The following is a 21,685-nucleotide window of genomic DNA, read 5'->3' as shown; positions in this document are numbered from 1 at the left end:
ATCATCCTCGTGCTGTATCCTAAATGACTTCTGATTTGTTGTGTGCTCTGCTGCACTGCCCATAGTGCAAATAACTTTTACAGCCTGTAGTCTTCTAAAAGAAGCACAGAAATGGGATAGAAGCCTTGCTGCTTTAGCTGTATAACCAACCTGTTTTTTTTTTTTCTTGGGCTCAGACTCCCCTGTATTGTGTATGAACTTTCTTGCCCAATAAAAGTGCTTTCTGGCCAGGGGGCAAGAACACAGCATTTCTTTGACAAGGAGGCAAGGAGCTGGTTAAAAATGCTGCTATTGTTTCATTCAGGAAGCACCAACCTCTTTGCCTTGCAGCTGGAACAAATACACATTAACAGGAAGCTCCATCTGATAGACCCAAGCTAACACAGACTATTTGCACTTTGTCTGTGGAAGGTTTTTTGGTGACAAGGAAGAACCAGAGGATCTCTCTACTAGCTTGACCTGTGTAGGATACAGCAGAGAGGAAATGTGTGGTGTTCAGGAAGGGGTTGGAAGCAGTTCCTGGAGGGAATCACCCTTCTCTGCCTCCAGGCAAGGGCAGTGCCCCTTCTGCTGGGCATCCTCATGCTGGAGGGAGGCTGAAAGATGGGAAGGGGCTGTACCCCTCCTTCCTTCCTTCCCCTGTCTCAGAAACATAACAGAAAAAAGTCAACACTAATCCTTACAGGAGAAAACCATGCAAAGAGTGCATTGCCAGTGAGCTAAACCTTTTCTCTTTTTCCCTTTTTCCCTTTTTCCCTTTTTCCCTTTTTCCCTTTTTCCCTTTTTCCCTTTTTCCCTTTTTCCCTTTTTCCCTTTTTCCCTTTTTCCCTTTTCCCTGTTTTCCCTGTTTTCCCTGTTTTCTTGTTTTCTTGTTTTCTTGTTTTCTTGTTTTCTTGTTTTCTTGTTTTCTTGTTTTCTTGTTTTCTTTTTTCTTTTTTCTTTTTTCTTTTTTTTTTTCCCTCTTTTCCCATTTGAGCTATTAATCACACATCAAGTGCCATTTTTGAGCCATTTTTGAGCTAAACCTTTTTCCCTTTTTCCCTTTTTCCCTTTTTCCCTTTTTCCCTTTTTCCCTTTTTCCCTTTTCCCTTTTTCCCTTTTTCCCTTTTTCCCTTTTTCCCTTTTTCCCTTTTTCCTCTTTTCCCCCTTTCCCCTTTTTCTTCTCCCCTCTCCCCAGTTTTTATTTTTCTTGTTTCATCTTCAGTCGTTTTGTCATCTTCTCTACTTGTTTCATTTTTTGAATGGAGGAGGTGCTGGAGGACCTTTGGTATCCATTGTTTCATGACTGAATATCCATTTAGTATTTTCTTCTTTATTATTTTAAATAAAAACCAACAGCCCTGAGTGTCTCCCTTTGAAAAGCACCAGCTTTTGTACTTGACACCTTGGTGATGCTGCCATAAAACAAGTTCCATTCTGTCTTAGCTTCCTGGTGATGCTGTTTATGATCTAGAGGTCTTCCCCCTCTTTTTCTCAGCTCTCCTCAATTTGAGAAGTTCTACCTATCCTCCTTCTATTTTCTACCTTTTATTTGATTTTTTTTTCCCCACAAACTATGCCAAAAGGCCTTGAAAAAAAAAAAAATCACTTGATGTGGATTAGTATGAATATTTACCTAGCTCCAGCATGGAAGTGACTGTGAAGTACTGCATGCTGTGGATGGGGATTTATAAATCCCTCTGTGTTAGAGTGGTTCCAAAGAAGGTTTATCAGTATGATAGATGCTTTATATATATAAATATATTTATTAAAAACGTATTAAAATAAATATATGTAGTATAAACCTTGTAATATAAACCTTTTCAGGTTTTTTATTGGGATTTTCCTCATTATAATAGTCAGAAACCTCTTATCTGAAATGGAACTGGATATATGACAGAGTGGTCCTGTCTTCAGTGTGTTTCTTACCTGAAGTTCTCTCATTAACTCCTCACTGCAAGAACTCTTTTTGGTGCCTGAAAACCTGTGTGAAAAATGCCCTTTAGTTGATACCATTGACCTTTATGATCACAATCTGGAAAGTAAATATCAGGATGTGTAATTCCTGGAGGTGAAAGCTGTAAGCAGGATGCTGTCGAATCTTTTAATGAACTGGGATGATTGGATGTGCAGCAGCATTTTGGGTTGCAATTATGATGCTCAAGATAAGAATCTGCCCTTATTTAGGCTGCACACTCACATCATTCACTCTCAATGTCATCCCTCGAGTTTTTTCCAAAGCTTAGAGGAGGTTAAACTTTTTTTGGAGATGACTTTGCTTACCAGTGAAGCCCCTCATAGGTAAAAAATAAATGGCTAAATAAAAACTATGTAGTTTACTCCATACAAACAAACAAAAAATCCCCTAGAAAACCAAAATCCAAGCTTGTGCCTCAAATTATATTGTTGCTAAAGAAATAGCTTGGCTGGTGGTTGATCTTGCATGTGACTGAAAACTGAAAAAAGAGCATTCAGTTGCCCAAAAATGAGGTGCAGCCAGAGGTGCAAGAAGGAGACTTAAGTTGAGTACTACCAAAGACATAAAAGGATGCAAAAGGCCCTTTTTGATTTGCAGAATATTCCTTTTTTTAGGTTGGTTAGGATAGGGCTGATACATCTGTCTACTAGTAATTTGTCTTAATGCTTTTTCTTGTAAGGTTGATTTTAGTTGCACATTAATTTGTCTGATATCACCTGGTTGGATGAATACTTCATGTGCTTAGCATTAATATCAAGGTAAATAGGTTTTTAGGGGAAAATGTAGTAATAGTGAGCACAGTAAAGTGATTTTAAAAATGACATTTATTTTAGGCACGTGAAGATTTTAATATTTGCTTTGAAAAAAACCCCATTTTATGGGGTTGGAAATTTTATCTTCTTTTGTCAGAGCTGTACCTTTGTTTTTCCCTTTGCAAACTCACACAAGTTCAGCTGCATTCAATACTTGGGGAAAAAATAAATCACATTTCTCATGTGAGAAATGGAAGCTTTCTGAGGCTTAAAGTTCCCAGGATGATTTTCTCACAGAGCAAATGGAAGTTTGGGGCAAAGTCTGGCCATGCAACTGTTTTTTCATCACTATTTAACTACTGTGGGCTTGCCTGCTGCCAACAAGGGAAAGTAGGCAGCAAGTTGTGCTCCACTGAAGGGAGGGGAAAAAGCTACCAAAAAACCAACCAAACAAACAAACAAAAAAAGTGGAAAAAAATTTGTTTTCCATTTTCCTGGTGCCTCTTTCCCTTCTGATGCTTCAGAAGTGCAGAAACAAACCCAAGGGAAGAGCAAAGCCTTGGAGGGAAAGAAGCAGCAGGCAGGACAAGGCAGCAGGGGAGGAACATGTGTTTTTTTCTCTCTTTAATTTTGCATTATTCCTTCTGTGCATTGATCTAGATTCAGAAGCAAAGCAGTGATGGCATTGGGACAGGGTTAGTGGGTTAATTCCATGGGAATGATTCTGCTGGTGGGGTTTTTGGGCATCTTTACTGCCAAGGAAACAGCTGAGAAGCAGCAATCTGTGACCCAACTTGTGGGGATGTGTTTATGGGTATCAAGGTGTCTCCTGCTCCAGACTGGAAAGAGCATAATCCATTTCAAGAGTGTTTCTGGGGTTGAAAAAAATGAAATAAAATGAGGAAGACTGAGGCAGATCCATGCACATAAAAACCTATAGAAGCAGGTAGTGCCCTGGCACTTTTTTCTTATGTCCCCTTCCACTTGTTTTAATGATAAGAAGCAGAGAAATTCGGCAAACAGTTTACCCGGAGTGTGTGTTTGTGTCACAAACTTTCACCTTTAATACTTGTTGGGTTCTTATTTGTTTGTTTAGGAAAGCAGGGAAATGGGATCATCTTTGTTTGGGTGCCCTCTTGTGGTTTCCCGAGTTGATGTCAAGATTGGTCCTGCTCAGGTTCACAAAACTTAGACCTTGTTTGCTTTAAATTAGTGCCTCTGTGTTGAAATTATTGTCCAGAGCCCCTTAGCTATTAATTTTCATGTTGTTAGGAATCTCCATGAATTTTCCTGATGTTAGGAATAGATGTCTTCAGTGATTGTGGAAATATTACAGATAGGCTGGGCTGGGGTGGTGATGTCTACCTGGACTTCAGCAAAGCCTTTGACACCGTCTCCCACAGCATCCTCCTGAAAAAGCTGTCAGCGCCCAGCTTGGACAGGAGCACCCTGTGCTGGGTTAGGAACTGGCTGGAGGGCCGGGCCCAGAGAGTGGTGCTGAACGGGGCTGCATCAAAATGGCGGCCGGTCACTAGTGGTGTCCCCCAGGGATCAGTGTTGGGCCCAGTTCTGTTCAATATCTTTATTGATGATTTAGATGAGGGGATTGAGTCCATCATCAGCAAACTCACAGATGACACCAAGCTGGGGGGAGTGTGGATCAGCTGGAAGGCAGGAGGGCTCTGCAGAGGGACCTGGACAGACTGGAGAGTTGGGCTGATTCCAATGGGATGAGGTTCAACACGGCCAAGTGCCGGGTCCTGCACTTTGGCCACAACAACCCCATGGGGAGCTCCAGGCTGGGCGCAGAGTGGCAGAAAGGGACCTGGGAGTCTGGATTGCCAGGAAGCTGAACATGAGCCAGCAGTGTGCCCAGGTGGCCAAGAAGGCCAATGGCATCCTGGCAACATAGCTCCATAGCTTTACCTGAAAGGAGGTTGGAGCCAGGGGGGGGTTGGGCTCTTTTCCCAGGCAACTCTCAGCAAGACAAGAGGGCAGGGTCTCAAGTTGTGCCAGGGAGGTTTAGGTTGGAGATTAGAAAGAATTTCTTTCTGGAGAGGGTGATCAGGCATTGGAATGGGCTGCCCAGGGAAGTAGTGGATTCTCCGTGTCTGGAGATATTTCCAAAGAGCCTGGATGTGGCACTGAGTGCCATGGGCTGGGAACTGCAGCAGGAGTGGATCAAGGGTTGGACTTGATGATCTCTGAGGTCCCTTCCAACCCAGCCAATTCTATGATTCTATGATTCCATGTTCTGATCCACATGACTGCCTCATTTTTGCTTTCCCAGGCAGCACCTTCTGTTTGAGAATGACCAAAATTAGAGGTAAACCAAGAAGATTTTAGAGAAACATCAACATATTTATACTTTGCTTAAGTAAAAGTGTGTTTGCATTGGGATGGGATAATCTCTCTGCTATAAATTTCATTTTTAAATTTGATTTTTCTACCTAATTTCCTACAGACTTCCTCTCTGGGATTTTGCAATGTGATTACAGTATCATTTGTCTCCATGGGGATTGGCCTTACATGCACTGTATTTTTGAAGGGATCACTGGGCAGTGTGGTTTGTAATGTCCACTTGCACACAATTTTCATTTCTTCAATGTTTGGCCTTTCAAAAGATCCACCCCTTGCAGTTCTCATGAGAAAAAGAGATAAAAGCTGTGGGTGACTTCAGTTGAGCCATGACTATTTACAACTAATGTCCTGTTTTAATATTTCTCCTCAAGTTCTGTTTTATTCATTATGTCATTTTTTTTTTTAAAAGATGTGGGGGGCTGTGATTTAGTTTCTGGATTTTGCAGCAGTTTTCTCTCAAGTGCAAAGGATTGGTGTTGCTTCACAGAATTGTGAAAAATAAGATAAATATCTCTTAAAAACCAGCTCTGTGATTTTAAATTAATGCTTTAAGTCGTCTTCACCTCTCATGTAATTTTTCAAAAAAGGAACTTGCAGTTGTTTGGAAGCTGCCTGTGCCTGGTGTTTTGGATGCCAAATTGATTATATTTATCTGGGGCCTTTCGGGCATTGGTTATAAAATGTCCAGAGTGGTTCTGGCTTAGGTGGGACTTCTCTTCACAGAGAAAAGAAATTCTTCTACAATTTGAAACAGCAGAAAGGAAAATACTTGAAATAAGTTGGGGTGGTGGTGAGGGGGATTCAGCTGTAGCCCTCACAGTTGGAAGGAACATTGGGAAATACCAAGTCTTAGAGGCAGGTTAAGCTTCTGTTATTGTGTTCTATGTCCAACCCAAAAACTCAGTGCCTGCTGAGAAATAAACTTTCCAGCATGAATCTACCAGCTGTGTTTTAAGATAATTCAATACCAAAGGCATTTCAGTGTGCACAGAGAGTTTGTAATGGCAAAATTCCCTGACTTACCTCTAGGTTCTTATTAGACTACATTAAATTTTTTTTAAATTTTTAATATATTTTTTTTATTTATTTACAGCTTCCTTATTGTGCTGATTTGCCTGATCTTCAGTGTGCTTTCCACAATTGAACAGTATGCAGCTCTTGCCACAGGGACATTATTTTGGATGGTATGTATGTGGTTGCTGATGTGAGCGATGCTTGCTTGTTCTGAACTCAGCTAATCCCCCATCAAATCTTGAATCCCTCAGGTTAATCCATTTTTCTGCCAGGCAGAAGAGCAGACACCTGACTATAGGGAGCTAAAAAATAAAAAAAAAAAATTAAAAAACATGAGGAAGTGCTTTATGGTTGATTGTTGTGGGAGGAGCCATTCTTGCTCCTGAAGCTCGACGAGCTGCTGGTCTCTTCCAGGACTCCAGCCACCACACAGCGCTTCCAGGGTAGAAGTGTAGCAGGAAGAGCCTTTCTTGCTCCAGAGGCTCGACGAGCTGCTGGCCTCTCCATGCCTCACACCAGAGTGAGCTGAGGTGCCTTCTGTGGGTGTGTGTCCCACCTTTATTGGCCCCCTGGTCTTGCTCATGCCCAATAGGGGCCTGTCCTAATCAGGCACAGGTGGACTCACACCCACTCTTTGGCAACTCAAAGCACCTGGTTGACAATGTCTCTCTACAGTTGATGTCAGGTAGAACTTTCACAAGTGGAAAATTTATTTTCATTAACTTTAGAGTTAAAACAGCTTGTTCTGCCTTCCTTATGCACTTGCACTTTAGTAGAGAAAATGCAGTAATCTTTTTTTTTATAGTACACTCATTTACCAATGTGCAGCAGGTAGGTAGCAAGAAATGTTCCAAGAATATTACTCTACAGCTTAGATCTCATTCAAGAGCCTTAGTTTTGGAGAGGAATGATTTTAAACATTAAAAAAAAATGAATAACTTTGTACCTTCATGGGGGATACACCTGCTGAATCATTGATTTTGTATTTGTATGTAAGTGGCCATTGTTTTACTTAGGAAACTGTTAACTTACTGAGCAAATGCTAGCAATTTCTATTTTTATTCTAAATAGTTCTTTTGGCTATGCACCAGTAATATTTTTATATATGATCTCATTATTAACCTGAACATGAAATATGTTTTTCAATCTCTATTCAATAAGCTAAGGTTCTTCTGCCTAATTTGGTTATTAGAAGACTAAGAATATAGTATATTAAACTTAGTGTCCATCACTGTTTCTAAGTAAGATATCTTCTTGGTAGAGGATTTTTAGAATAAAACAGATTATTTCAGTTGGAAGGGACCTATAAAAATGATCTTTGCATCTGCCTGACCACATCAGGGCTGACCTAAAGTTTATTAGGGAGACAATTTTCCAAATTCCTCTTACACACTGACAGGTTTGGGCATCCCCCATCTCTTTAGGAAGCCTGTTCCAACCTTTTACCACCCTCTCAGTACAAAAAATGCTTCCTGATGTCAAGTCTAAGTCTTCCTTTGCTCTGAACCAGACAGACCCAGTGTCCTTAGCCACTCCTGGAACATTCCTTCCAGCTCCTTCACCACCTTGGTGTGTAATAGGTAATATAAATCACTGGTGTAATATCTGTGCAATACATTTAGGATTGCATAAAATGTGTGAAATAACCAGGGTGTATGTGCTGTTCATTCTGTCCTGTGTTATCTTGTTTTCTAAATAGTGTGAATCAATATTTCTATTCCATATATTGAGAAAAATTACTGTTAATTTTTTTTTTTTTTTACATTGAAATCTTCCTATTACAGTTTCTTGGGAATTCAGGACTGGGTTGTTCATTCAGTATCCATATTCTGATACTGTTTTCTTAAAGGATTAACTGTGGCAATATCAAGAAACTGAGGGGGATTACAGTGATCCCAAGCAGTGGATGGGCCAATCCCAATCTGCTCTGTCCAGTTTTGGTGGGATTTTCAAAGGAGTTCTGGCATCTTGCAACACCCATCTAAACGTCAGTCTGGTTCCTGTTAGTGTCTACCCAGTAAAATTTCCTATTCTGTTCCTATTTTAAGGTTTTACTTTTATTCTGGTGTGTCATTTACAAGGGTATTAAAATTAGATATAAGTGAATTCTTAAGGTGGAAGTTAATCACACAGGACTGCAAACTGCAAAAAAAGAAGTAAAAGAAAATGTAGCAGCATACAGGGATTAAAAAACAAGAGGAAGAAAGCAGAGTGCAAGGTTCATCCCCTAATGGTGATGAAAGGAGAGCCAAAAAGGCTGAGGAGAGCTCTCTCTGCTGCTTTGCTGTGGGAATGAATTTCTTCTTTGTGTTGGTAGAGTTCTAGCACAGTAATAGTTTGTGTTTGGAGCCAGTAACATTGTCATCAGGGACAAGCAAAGAAGGGCAAAGAAGTTGATTTGCAATGAGTGAGAGGGACCTCAAAATAGCAGCAAGGTGGGAACAATGTTCTAGGAGGAGGAGTTGAAATCTTGAGGGGTTTTCTGCTTGGGGTGGTGAAGGGAGGGACCTTGGAGTCTGGATTGACAGAAGCTGAACATGAGCCAGCAGTGTGCCCAGGTGGCCAAGAAGGCCAATGGCATCCTGGGCTGGCTCAGGAACAGCGTGGCCAGCAGGTCCAGGGAAGGGATTCTGCCCCTGTGCTCAGCCCTGGTGAGGCCACAGCTTGAGTCCTGTGTCCAGTTCTGGGCCCCTCAGCTCAGGAAGGAGATTGAGGTGCTGGAGCAGGTCCAAAGGAGGCAACTGGGCTGGTGAAGGGACTCGAGCACAGATCCTATGAGGAGAGGCTGAGGGAGCTGGGGGTGTTGAGGCTGGAGAAGAGGAGGCTCAGGGGAGACCTCATCACTCTCTCCAACTCCCTGAAAGGAGGTTGGAGCCAGGGGGGGTTGGGCTCTTTTCCCAGGCAACTCTCAGCAAGACAAGAGGGCAGGGTCTCAAGTTGTGCCAGGGGAGGTTTAGGTTGGAGATGAGAAAGAATTTCTTTCTGGAGAGGGTGATCAGGCATTGGAATGGGCTGCCCAGGGAAGTAGTGGATTCTCCGTGTCTGGAGATCTTTCCAAAGAGCCTGGATGTGGCACTGAGTGCCATGGGCTGGGAACTGCAGCGGGAGTGGATCAAGGGTTGGACTTGATGATCTCTGAGGTCCCTTCCAACCCAGCCTATTCTGTGATTCTATGAACCTTTACCATGTAGAATTTGATGTGTATGAGACCTCATTCTAGGAAACTTGAATTCTACTCCCCGAGTATGTGTTCTGGGTTATTAAAGTAACTAGAGTTACACTTCAAGACCTGTAATTCTTTCTTTTGAAGGTTGTAAATGGAGTCCACCTTTCCCCATCTGTGTTCCAGAGGGAAAATTCTGTAGCTCTGTACAAAAGCTGATTGCCTTTTGTCTGGATGGCATTTCCTCTGTAGGGTGGAATTCTCCCAATGCTTTGGGATGCATCAAACAGAAAGCTGAGATATTTTGTGGTCCTAAATGTGCAGTGTCATGCCTTGAAATTTTGTCTACCTGAGATCTGTGGACTTCTTCTATTTGGTCAGGGAGGAGGCTTTAGCCAGGTAGCCATAGGTCTGGAAGTGCAAGAAATGGTGAAAAATGGTGAAAATGTTTTTTTTGTCTGACCCTGTGAAAGATTTAAGCACCTACACAACTTCAGCACTGAGTCTCTTGGAATCAGTGAGCCTGAGCACATTCAGGTTATAGATGGAAGCTGAGTGTACCCATTTTCATAAACAAGATTTTCATACTTAAGAATATAATCATACAGGATATTCTACAAAAAGAAGATGTAAAAAGGGTATTGGGATTATTTGTATAAGTGATTTCATTTTTACTCTGGAGCTGCTTGCCTTACAGAATCACCTCCCACAGCTAGAGGAGGAAATAGAAGATTTTATGTCATCAATTATTTTAAAGCATTTAAAAATGCTTCTATTTTTCATAACAATAATAAAAAAAAAAAGGGCAAGCTTAATGCTGGAAAAACAAACAAGTGAAAGTTTGTGTTTGAAATGGTGTTCCAGTTTTAGACAAAAAGCTTACAAAAAAATTAGCAGTTGAATCTTTCCCTGCTTGTCACCACACTTCACAAGGCAAAAAGCCTTGCTGAAAGCTATCCCTAAATACAGTTGTAATGGGAGATTAGGAGAGAATTGCCCTTTTGTTTGTTTCCAGAATGCAGTGAAAATTAAATTTGCATCTATTTTCCCTTTTATTGATTTATTTTTTTCACTAGATGGTGCTGTTGGGGAGGGGATTGGTTCCACTTAACTCTGGCACTTGCCCAGGAGGAGCTGGAACCTGAGCCAAGGCTGTGAAAGGATCATCAGTTTGCAGGGTAGAAATGCACTTGGCCCATTTCAAGCAGTGACTCATAAAGAGGATGAGGTATAGCTGTGTAAAAAAACCTGATTTTGAGAATACAACGTTTAAACTATAGAAAAAAAAGTAATGGAGAGATGTATGTTCCCAGAGAGGCTGTATTTTTCTTTTGTTTTCATAAGCAAGGATTTTATGGTGCCAGAACACAGCAGAATGCTGTTATCTCAGCATGATCTAAGAAAATCCAAGTGCCTGATCCAAGGGGATTAAAAATTCTGCTGAAGCAAGGGATATTAGTGTGCCTGAAAAAGCTATTTTCTTGTAGGGATCTCACTTCAATATTGATTCCAACAAAAAAAAAAAAAAAGTATGTTTTTATGATGAAAGTATAAGCTCCTTTCAGCTTTCTGTTGTGTGAGTTCCTTTGCTGCTTTAGCAAACTCCTTACTGAAAAGATTAAACAGATTTTAAGCATGAAAAAGACTATCAATTAAGATAAAAGGTAATAGTTTTGGGTGCTTAACATTTGTGTTATTGGCACTGAAATTATTCCTATAGTTAAGAGAAAGTGGCACAGAGTCCAGGCCTAGAAGAAATCTAGATTTTATTCTTTTAATATAATGTTTGGGTGTAAGACTTGGGTTTTGTTTGCTGAAATATTTTGTGACTCTTGTGAGAAAGAAAAATGCCTACAGCTGAATCTGAAGAACAAATGGTTCAAATAGTTCAAAATGGTCCCAGCATACTTTTTTTTTCTGATTTTTCCTCCTTGCTTAAGAAGGCCAAGATGGAAAGCTATGATCAGGACATCAGTGGATTTTCATCCCTGTGAAAAATTAAATGGGATTCATGTCTATAAAGGCTGCCTGGTTATGGTCCTACAGGATGATGCAGCCTACAGACTCCTTCTAAAGAAGAGTTGTTGCTGAGAAAAGGAAAAATTTGTCTTTGTAGCCTCAACAACATCCCCTGGTCTGACTCAGGGTGAGGTCAGTTGGTGATGAAGACCTGAGCATGGGGGATTGATGCTCTTTAATCCCTTTATTTTGCTGGACCTGTGGTAGGACCCATCCAGGGGATCACTCACTGCTTTCTCTCACTCCACTGGGAGCTGAAGTTGAGAAACTCAGCTTTCATTTCAAGTCAGCTTCTCCACATCTTCTTTTGGAATAAAAAGGCCAAATGTGAGTGATTTGAAGGCTGGGGAAATGTGAATAGAACTGAAAATAAGCCCTGCCCTCCTTTTCATTAGGTGACAATCGAGTTAGCAGCTGGAAGAATCTTCCATCTGAACCCAGGTGTTTCTCACCAGGCTTTAATCTGGAGTTCTGATCTTTGTAGCTGAGTCCTGCTGGCAGATGCTGGTTTGCAAAATCAGCTGCATTGGTTTGAAATCTGCTGGCAGAAACACCTTAATTTGTTCCAGCTGTTGGCAAAGCAATGCCTTGTCACCTCCCCTGCTCTCTATAGAAGAATTAGGCATTTAATGCAAAGATGATGTGTAAGAGATTCAATGGATTTGTCTCAGAAGGTTGAGTGACCATAATTTGGGTACAGCTGTGATATATTGCTTTATGTCCATTCTGAACAGGTCTGGGGGAGCCAAATCAGACAAATCAGGTGCTTCTAAAGGGGACATAAGCTTGTTAGGGACAGCTGAGTCAATTTAATATGGGTTTAAAATAAAAAAGACAAGCCTGTTATCGTTTGGTGTTGATGAAGTCTGAGCTGAAGAGGAATATCAAAGGAATGCAGAGGGGATGTAGAAGGAAAGGCTGCGAAGAGGAGGAAGGGAAAAGTGAGCTGCTGGTTGTTGTCTCATGAGCTTGATCTATAATTTCCCTGGAATATCTGTGGAGGGCAGCATTGGACCATGCTGGGGGGGCTGCAATCTGACCTTGGATGATGGCCTGGAGAAGGTAAAGAAAATTTTCTGGGAGAAGGGAGCTATTTAGAGAGAGATGCTTTTGTTACATGAGCTTGGGGGATTTTGTATGAGTGATCAACAAAAAGTAATTGTGGAAGCCAGGGTGTAAAGGCTGCTGCCAGAGACAACTCTGGCCACTTTGTGGTTGTAGCCACCAAATTCATGCTCTTTGGCTTACCTGGATGGCTTTTAGCAAAATGTGAAAAGAGTTCAAGCTTTCAGTGAAACAAGCTGGATGATGAGTATTTGCATGGAGGAGAAAGAAAAAGATCCAGAAGTTGTTAACACATTGAAAGATTTCCAGTATGTTGTGTCCTTCCAAGAATGCTCTTGCTATTGTCTTAGATATTTCCTTTTCAGTAAGGAAAACAAAATTATCTGGCTAAACTTCAGAGAAGTTACCACCAAAAATGATTTCTAGATGTGCATGATAAGAATAAATTACTCCCATTTCTGCCTTTCCTAAAAACTATGGAAAAAGAAGAGTTCTGAAAAACAAGGTTTTGAAAAAAAATCTGTTGTTGGTTCACCTGTTCTCAAGAACCTCTGTTTGCTCTACCAGAAGTATCCTGGTGTTTTGCTTCTTGATTTTTAGTAGAGCTGCACCCCAATAAATTCTGTGCAAAGGTGTGTCCAGGAAAATGCCACCAATGGAAAAAAAATAAATTTGTTGTTACACCTTTTGTTTGCTTTTGTTGAGTTTTCCACTGTTTGACTAAACTTTTCTGGGGTGTAAATCCGTTTGAAGCTCAGAGAGCATTTGCTTGCTAACTCTAAGTGAATATTATTTAGAGTATAATAGTAGTGTAATATTATTATTATTATATTACACATTTTAAAAGAAATTATACACATGTTCACTCTTCAGTATTTTAGTAAGCTTGCAGCATCATGCAAATTCTGTCTTTGGGGGAAAAAAAAAACCAACAAAAAAACTTGTGGCACAGTAAAGCCAAGCAGTGAAAAGAAAGATTTTGAATTTTAGGATTGCTGTGGATTAGTGTGTAATGTTTGCAGTGACAGGTGTTTCCTTTATGCTTTGCCCAAATGTCTGGGAAGTAGTTTGTCATTAAGTGCTACATTCAGCCTGTATCTCAATTTCAGGATAACTGGAGGGTCCCTGGCTTTGTTAGGTCCTTGTTCTCACATCTGACCCCAGCCAGCTGGAGTCTATTGTTTTAAGAGTAATGTAACAGCTGACATAACAGAACACCCAGCAAGCTGAAAAGCTGAAACACTGCAGTGAACTGATGCAAAGAGAGGGGAAAGGGAAATCTGGGGAGGGAGGGGGGGACAGAGGCAAAAAGTAGCTTCATGATTCAAAGTGGGAGCTTGCTGGCTTGTTTTCCCAGAGGGAATTAGCTAGGAAATAATGGGATGAGTCTGTTGGAGTTCTATTTGCAATTGATTGCATCTGATAGACTACTGAGACAGGGCTGAGGTTGCCAGCTGTCACGACCTGGTGGCCCTTGAATGGCTTTAAGTGGCCCCTGGTTGGCAAAACTGGAATAAACTCTGCAGGTGTGGTGTTAATTGTAGCACAGAAGTGCAGTGAGTGCCACTGGCTCAGAAAAAAGGAGGTTCCAGGAGTTAGCAGAGAGAAAATAACAAATTTAAGTGCACAAAGTTTTGATTTTGTGATGTTGGATTAAGCAAATTCAATGAACTGGCTAAAAAACCCCCACAAATGGACTTCTTGGGGGCTTCCTTGGCTGTTTTTAATGTAATGTTCATTTTCTGAAAGCTTTGTTATTTGAGTTCTTGGCTTCTGCCTTTGATGGCAGGAAAGTGCATCCCAACATTGAGTGCTAACTGCAGGGAAAGAGCAAGTGTTAGAAACTTGCCTTGCCATGAAAAAGGTTACAAACACTTGACCTTGTGCTCAGAGAAGAAACAAGGTATAGAGATCAATTTATTCTTTCTACATGTGTATTTATATGTGTGCTTTTTACATATCTATTTCTATAAATAGGAAATATTTTGATATTTAGCAATAATTAGAAAAAAAAATACTTCTAGCTGGGTTTCATTTGTACTGAGTAGAGCTTCCCCCTCCCTCCCCCAGTGAGAGTTTATTCCCTGGTTTTAGGAGAGGTGGGAAAGTTGAGACTCCAAGTGCTGGGTTTTTACATCCAAAGATACAGGTGATTAAATGAGGTTGTACATTTACAAGTGACATTTTTTATGGCATGAGACTTCCAGTTATGCATTTGAGCAGTCAGGAGAGCTTCCTGTGTGCATCAGTATTAATAGGGTCAGGGTGTAATAGGGAAGGTTTCCCTAACAGTGTCTGCTTGTATTTCAGGATAATCTAGGGAGCAGAAGAGTTTAATTTATGTAATACAAGCTGTATTTAGCTCATATTTAGTGTTTTAAATCCATTTTTATCTCACTTGTAGTCTGATTGCATGGAAAGCATTAGCATGGCTGTGTCAGTCCTGCACAAAGAGTTCTAGGATGGTTCCTGTAGTCCTGTTGCCATTCCTATTTTATCTCAGAAATGAGAAATATCTTGGGAAAGAGCTTATTAGAGCTGTTGATTCAGGGTCCAATGATACATTCTGTGGACATTTATACTTCATCTCAGCTTATAAAGTGAATTAATTGTCTTGTAGAGCTTGGTGTGTGTACTGAGCTGCTGGAGGAGCCAGAGCTGCCCCATCCTGTGGTTTCTTTTCTGCATTCTTGGCACAACCTGAGCTTTGGCTGCTCCCAAGGGGAGGTGCCCAGGTTGTGCAATGCAATACCTTCTGCTGCTTTCTCCTATTTGGCTCTAGGGAGGAACTTACACCTTAGAGTAGTTTGCATCAGGTATTTCCACCTAACCCATCAAACACTGCTGTACTTTTCAGATGAGGGGGAATCAAGAGTTGTTACTAATTCCCAGAAGCACCATGACTTTGAATAACCAAAAAAAACCCCAAATGCCTGTTTTCACACCCAGTCTGTGAAAGCAAGACTTCTTTGATGGTTTTCCTTATGCTAATGATACTGAGGCTGGGTTTTTTGGTTTTTTTTTTCTCTCCAAGCATGCTATTAACTTTTTTATTAAGGTTCCCTTCAGATGCACTGCTTCCCCTTGTTCCTTTCAGCTTGACAGGATGCATTTACACATGGGGGTTGAGCAAAAGGAGTCGGTTTACTTGTCCCTTATCCCTCTGCAGTTGAGAAATAACCTTTTGATGCCCCTTCCAACCTAAACTATATGGAGAAGGGATCTGATTTTTCCAGGGTTCCCTGCAGCAGGGTGAGTGCAATGTATTTAGGGACTGGTTTGGCTGCAAAGTTGCAGAAGTTTTAAATCAGAATAAGGTGAGTGACCTCCACCTGGCTTCCAGGCAGAAACTTGATAGCTACAGACCAGGAGCTTCTCCAAGTCACTTTGTACATGAAAGTTGGAGTGAATATTCCTTGGTTGCCAGGGCAGGGGAAAAGGGAGGAGAGAAAAATCAAATATTTACTCATCTTCCTCCTTGCAAACATGAATGTACTTAACCTCCCAGCGTTCTTGGGAGGTGAAGTGGAGCTTTTCCACCCTAACTTGGCATCCTGAGAGAAATCCTTCACAGAACCCAAGCTGCACTTTTCCAAAATGGGTTTCAGCCTGCAGAAACTGGCACTGCCACCTGGAGAAATGGTCCTGCTGCTCCCTTCCCTGTGCCAACATAAGCATTTGGGCTGTGATGCTGTAAACTGCCTTAAAGAACCCACATGGGTTCAAAGTAACCTTTTTTTTGGCCAGAGGAAATTGCTTCTTTTGGCAGCAGGGCCAGCTTAAAGTGTTTGTGGAACTTCAGAGTAAGATTTGTGAGCTTTTGATAGTTAAAAGGGTGGTGGAAACTTTATCTGCAACCCGAGCTACAGGCAGACTTGTGTGCTATCCTTCTGAGAAAGATGATGATGATGATGATTATTTATTATTATTTACTATTATTATTTATCATTTATTATTACTGGGTTATTATTTACTATTATTACTTATTATTGGGTTATTACTACCTATTATTACTTCTTCTTCTTCTTATTATTTTTATTATTATTATTATTGTAGCCCATTTGAAGGGCCTCACTTGTAAGCTCTAGTACAACCTCTAGCAGAATGAGAGGTCCACATTCTCAAAAAGATAATTCCTACCTCTGTAGCCCTTGCAGCCCAGACAGATAACCTGGTAAAAAAGGTGAGAGGGGGGTGAGCAGCCTCTTGTGCAGCCTGGCATTGAAGCAGAGAAAGAGCCCATCTAGGGAAGCCCCACCTTTGGGCTGCTCCACCCATTCAGGCTGAGGGAGCAGCAAGCATAACACTGAAAAAAAGAAATATATTTCATTTTTTTGGCTCATTTCTTAATTTAGAACTTAACTTTTTTTTCTTATTCTTTTTTTTTTCTTTTTTTTTTAAATATTTGTAGACACACTGAGGTTTTGGCCCTCACCTTGCATCCTTATCTCTATTTGTCCCTTTTGGATTGATTTGACTGAACACTGAATTAAGTAGCACTTTATGTGGATTTTGCATCTGTTTAGCTGCAGGACAGTAGGATATCAGCCTGACAGCTGATTTAAGACAAACTTAGCTGAAATTAACTTTATCCTATAGGTCTGGGCATGCCCTCCTGTAACCCAGAGCCAGGTATTGAACTTGGAATTGGCAGCTGGGCTGTCTCTACAAACAAAAACTCTTTTGTTCACACTCCTCCAGAACAGGCTGGGTGTAGGAGGGGTTGCAGGAGCATTTTCTCTGGAAAAAGCTAAAGCAGCAGTCATCTTCCAGCTTGGGATTTTACCTTGCCCAAAATTGGGCTGTGTTGCCTTTCCTTCCATATTCTGTGTTTAGCTCTCCCCAAAAACCTTGCTTTACCACCAAGGATGGTTTGGACTAACTTGGTTAGGTGAAAGGATGCTGAGAGCACTTCCACATCATTGCTCAGCTTTGTGGGTGGTGATCTTTAAGATGAGAGGTGCAGTAATGAGGGGGTGGAAATATCTTCAATCTCTCTTGGCTGTCCTTAAGGTGGTGGTGAGCACACAGTTGCCCACCTGACCCAGAGGGGATAATTCTACTATGATGTCATCAGGATTATTATTACAAAACCAGGTTTGAATTACTGCAATTATTTTGATAAAAAGAAAAAAAAACCCATACAACCAATGCCCAGACACATATCTCTACAGAGAATATCATTACTAAACATTTGTTTAGCCCTGTTCTGACATAGCAACTTTATTATTTCATAGTGTGTGTGTCTATAAATATAGAAAAATAAATAACTGCTTTGGATGTGAGTAGGATTTTTCAGATGCAGTCTTTTCATACTTACATGTTAGGATCCAGCTCTAGTGAAACTCTTATATATTTAAGCCCTCTGAGTTACATGACTTCTTAAAGCAATGGAGTTGAAAAGGATGTAAAGAATTCCAGTTCTGATTTGGAAGCTTCAGGAGTTGCTGTCTCATCTGCAAAGGAAAAAACCATGAGAATTAAGGGCATTATTGAACTGACTATATATATTTATAAATATATATATATATAATATATTGAGATATATATATATTGACTATATGTATATGTTGAAACTATATTGATGTATATATATATGATATATATATATATATACATTTTGACTATATATAAATATATTTTGAAACTGGCTATATTGAACTTGAAGTTTCCACTGGTGTGGACATACCAACACATTTGTGATGCAGTGGATAAAGTGGAAGGAAAAGATCTCAGATCTTGGAGACCTTGAAAGCAGAGGAAGTTACATTTTGGTAACCAAACCATGTTAAAATATTGGAAAAATAATATAGCTAATATACAGGTTAATGGGCTCACAGGTGAGCTCAGGCACATATCAGGTCACCCAGAAATTCACACTGTGAATTCATTCTGTTAAACACCAACCCCAAACCAAAGGGGCAGCCTGGCAGTTTTTACTTGCTCCAGGTCAGCAAACCATGGCTCTGGAATTCCAGTGAAAGCCATTAGGAAAAATCATGGAATTGGCTGGGTTGGAAGGGACCTCAGAGATCATCAAGTCCAACCCTTGATCCACTCCTGCTGCAGTTCCCAGCCCATGGCACTCAGTGCCACATCCAGGCTCTTTGGAAATATCTCCAGACACAGAGAATCCACTACTTCCCTGGGCAGCCCATTCCAATGCCTGATCACCCTCTCCAGAAAGAAATTCTTTCTAATCTCCAACCTAAACCTCCCCTGGCACAACTTGAGACCCTGCCCTCTTGTCTTGCTGAGAGTTGCCTGGGAAAAGCTGTTCCAGGAGCTGATTCCACTTTTGGAAAGCATCTGAACTCTGCTTTCTAGGTGTTGAGGTGCAAGGGACTGTTACGTTTCATGTCTCGGCTTCATTGGCTTGGTAGTTTCTGTACAAGGATGTTAAAACCAAATCATACCTTCAGAGATGTGTAATGAATCATAGAATCCTTGGGGTTTGAAGGGACCTCGAAGGATCATCTAGTCCAACCCCCCCTGCCAGAGCAGGGCCACCTAGAGCACTTCGCATAGGAACGTGTCCAGGCGGGTTTTGAATGTCTCCAGTGAAGGAGACTCCACGACCCCCCTGGGCAGCCTGTTCCAGGGCTCTGTCACCCTTACAGTAAAAAAATTTGAGCTGTGATTGATATCAGAATTGCTGATTTCTGCTGATTTTGTGCTTCATTTGGAAAGAAGAGAGAAGGGTTTGTTCAGAAGGCATTTTCTTCTGGTCCTTTTCTCACTGCAGGTGTTGTGGACTCTTTGCTAGGGAAGGGGGAGCAATGGGAATTCAGACAAATAATCCTCTGGCACTTTAAATCTCCTTTAAGTCAGGTAGCTGGGGCCTGGATTTTAATATCTATTTAATAGAACTCCTCAGTACTGTGGTTCCTGTAAATTTCCTGCAAATGTAAAGATTATCCCTACTTGCATCTGGTAAGGTGATTGTTTGGAAAAGAGCAGATAAGAAGTGGGAGATTCTGCTGCTGTCCCTCTGAGCACAGGATGAATAAAAATGCATTATCCTGAGTTTTAGTGGTAGGTGAGCATTTGGTATGGGAAAAGCAAGGAGACAAACACAAGAAACATTTCTGGTGATGGTCACCCCTTCCATGAAGCAGTTGTCTCTTTCTCCTTGCTCTTAAAAGTGATGTGGCATTGACAAAGTTACTGAGAGGATTTTCTTTTTTCTTAGTTTTTAAAGGAAATGTTGAGTTAGAGATTTTTCAACTTTAGAGAGTTGGAGATTGTGGGAGTGAAACTTTCACACAAAGATGTCAGGAGGAGAAAGAAATGCTAACTGGCTTGCTGGGATGAAGGATGCTATCAGATGATATTTGTAATTCTGCTTTTTCTGTCACCTCTTGGAACCTCTTGAGTGTTTCAGTTGCTTAATGAATTGCAGGTGCCATGCACTGGGGAGCATCTGCTGTCATTCCTTTCCTAGCTTTAACTTAAAAATCATTACAGTCTGAAGCAGGCTACAAGAAGTCAAACACACAAGTCAAAGGTAAAATCAAAAGAGATTTCTGCCCTCCTGTTCTCCTCTGGCATCCTTGATCTGTGCTGCCCAGGACCTACAGGAGTCTGGGGTTTAGGGCCAGAAATGTTGGTTTGGTTCAGAGCTGTGTGGAGATATCCTGGATTAAGAGCTGGAATAAATTGCACAGAGAAGGCAGCTAATGGAGCATGTCAGCTTTTTAAAATTAATGTCTTTTTAATTACTTTTTAATAAATGTTAATCCCAGCCTCTATCCCAAGAGGTTTCAGGACTGAAAGACTTGTGAATATTTTAAAATCTTAAACTTGTGTGGTGGGGAGGTCTTTAAAACTGCTACTGTTTGTCTTGTTTATTCTTAGTCTTGGACATAAGGCTGAAAACAAGCAGTAAAAATCTTGGAAGAGATTTTTGTTTCTCTCTTTTTGCTTTGTTTTGTTTTCTAGTAGGACAACTTCCATGAGCTGTGGGTCTGGGAGGAAAAACAATAGCATCTGACTGACCAGCATAGTGGAAGTGATATTCAGAACAAAGAAAGCTTTTTATTTGGAATCTCTTCTTTTTTTACTCATCACAGTTCATAATACAGGAAATCAATCATTTTCAGTTCCTCTGGGGGTGCAGTATTAGTTAAAACCCAGCAGTCCTTCTAACAAACGAGCTTACTGTAATATTTCCAGCTGTAAGGCTACGTTTTCAAAGCAATTTGCTTTTTACTTTGATTTATTTATTGTTAGTGGCTTGTCAGGCCTTTGATTTAGGAGCCATTGTGGGCAGGCAGAGATGGAACTTTGTGTAATACAATCTGTCACTTGGGATCAGGTCCCCAACACTGATGCTCACACATTCAGACTGCAGCAGCTGGACCTCACACTTGAGTTTTCAGCCACTGGGAAGGGTCTCATGATTTGGGAATTCCCTGGAGTTCCTTCCCAGCTATTTCCCATCTGGGTCTGACTGTCCCACTGCCCCAGGGGTCAGCCACCAGTGCTGCCAATGTCACCAAATAACCCTTTTCCCAAGAGAAATTTTTTTTTTTTAACTCTATCACTTGTTAAGCTGTACAAGGTAACCAGGCTCAGTGCCTTCACCTCAAAAGCCAGAAAATTCATGATAAAGCTGCAGGTTGAGGGATTGTGGCTGAATGTGTCTCTGAGATGAATATATAGCTTTTAATTCCATGGACCAGCTCTAAAAAAGTGATTTTTGAGTCTCCTTGAATATTTACAAAATGAAAGTGAGGATTTCCATGGAATAATAAGATATGATTGCAGGAAAGACTCAGAACAAGTGGTAGAGGCTATAGCCAGGTTCTCAACCTCCATGACCAAGCCTTTTTTTGGAAGAAAAATCTGTAATACTGTACTTCATTCTAGTAAAATCTGTGACCTTTCTGCCACCTCCTCTAGTACCTTTGTGGTTTTCATGATTTTCTGGGAATGTGCCTGTAGGTATTCCATGCTTTCCCAGCTGGAGAACACCTCAGAGGAAAGCAGGCTACCCTGTCCTTCAGCAAGAGAAAAATCCACAAATCTCCACCCTCGGCTTCCTGTGAGCTTCCAGGAATGTGTTTTTGTGGTTTCTGATGCTATTTCATATGCTCCTTGTGGTGCTTGGGAGTTGGCTGTAAATGAGGGCCCCTTTGTGCTTTGGGTCCTACCAGAATATGGAGATTTAAGCATTGAAAATAAAAGCAGTAGGTGGGCTGGACTAGAGGACAACCCACCCCAAATCTGTGATTTGTTTTGGAGGTAGCAAAGTACCCATTAACAGTACTGACAGAGGTCTGAACCATCAAATAAATAGGGGATATTTTCCCTTCTGCTCTGTTTTCCTCTGTGAATTGGCTTCTAATTTTA

General features: G+C 41.0%; 1 protein-coding gene across 3 annotated transcripts in view; it reads left to right on the top strand.

Moving 5' to 3' along the window:
- The window catches only part of KCNQ1 (potassium voltage-gated channel subfamily Q member 1), a 316,467-nt gene that overhangs the window by 30,734 nt on the left and 264,048 nt on the right, over positions 1-21,685 (top strand). For all 3 annotated transcript variants that reach the window (XM_030451196.1, XM_030451195.1, XM_030451198.1), the window contains exon 2: positions 6,164-6,254. In XM_030451196.1, coding sequence (XP_030307056.1) covers positions 6,164-6,254 — 91 coding nt within the window. The remainder of the gene's footprint in view (positions 1-6,163; positions 6,255-21,685) is intronic.

This window comes from Calypte anna, chromosome 5, assembly GCF_003957555.1.
Source record: "Calypte anna isolate BGI_N300 chromosome 5, bCalAnn1_v1.p, whole genome shotgun sequence".
In the NCBI taxonomy this organism is placed as follows: Eukaryota; Metazoa; Chordata; class Aves; order Apodiformes; family Trochilidae; genus Calypte; species Calypte anna.
This window is presented reverse-complemented; position numbering and strand designations above follow the sequence as displayed.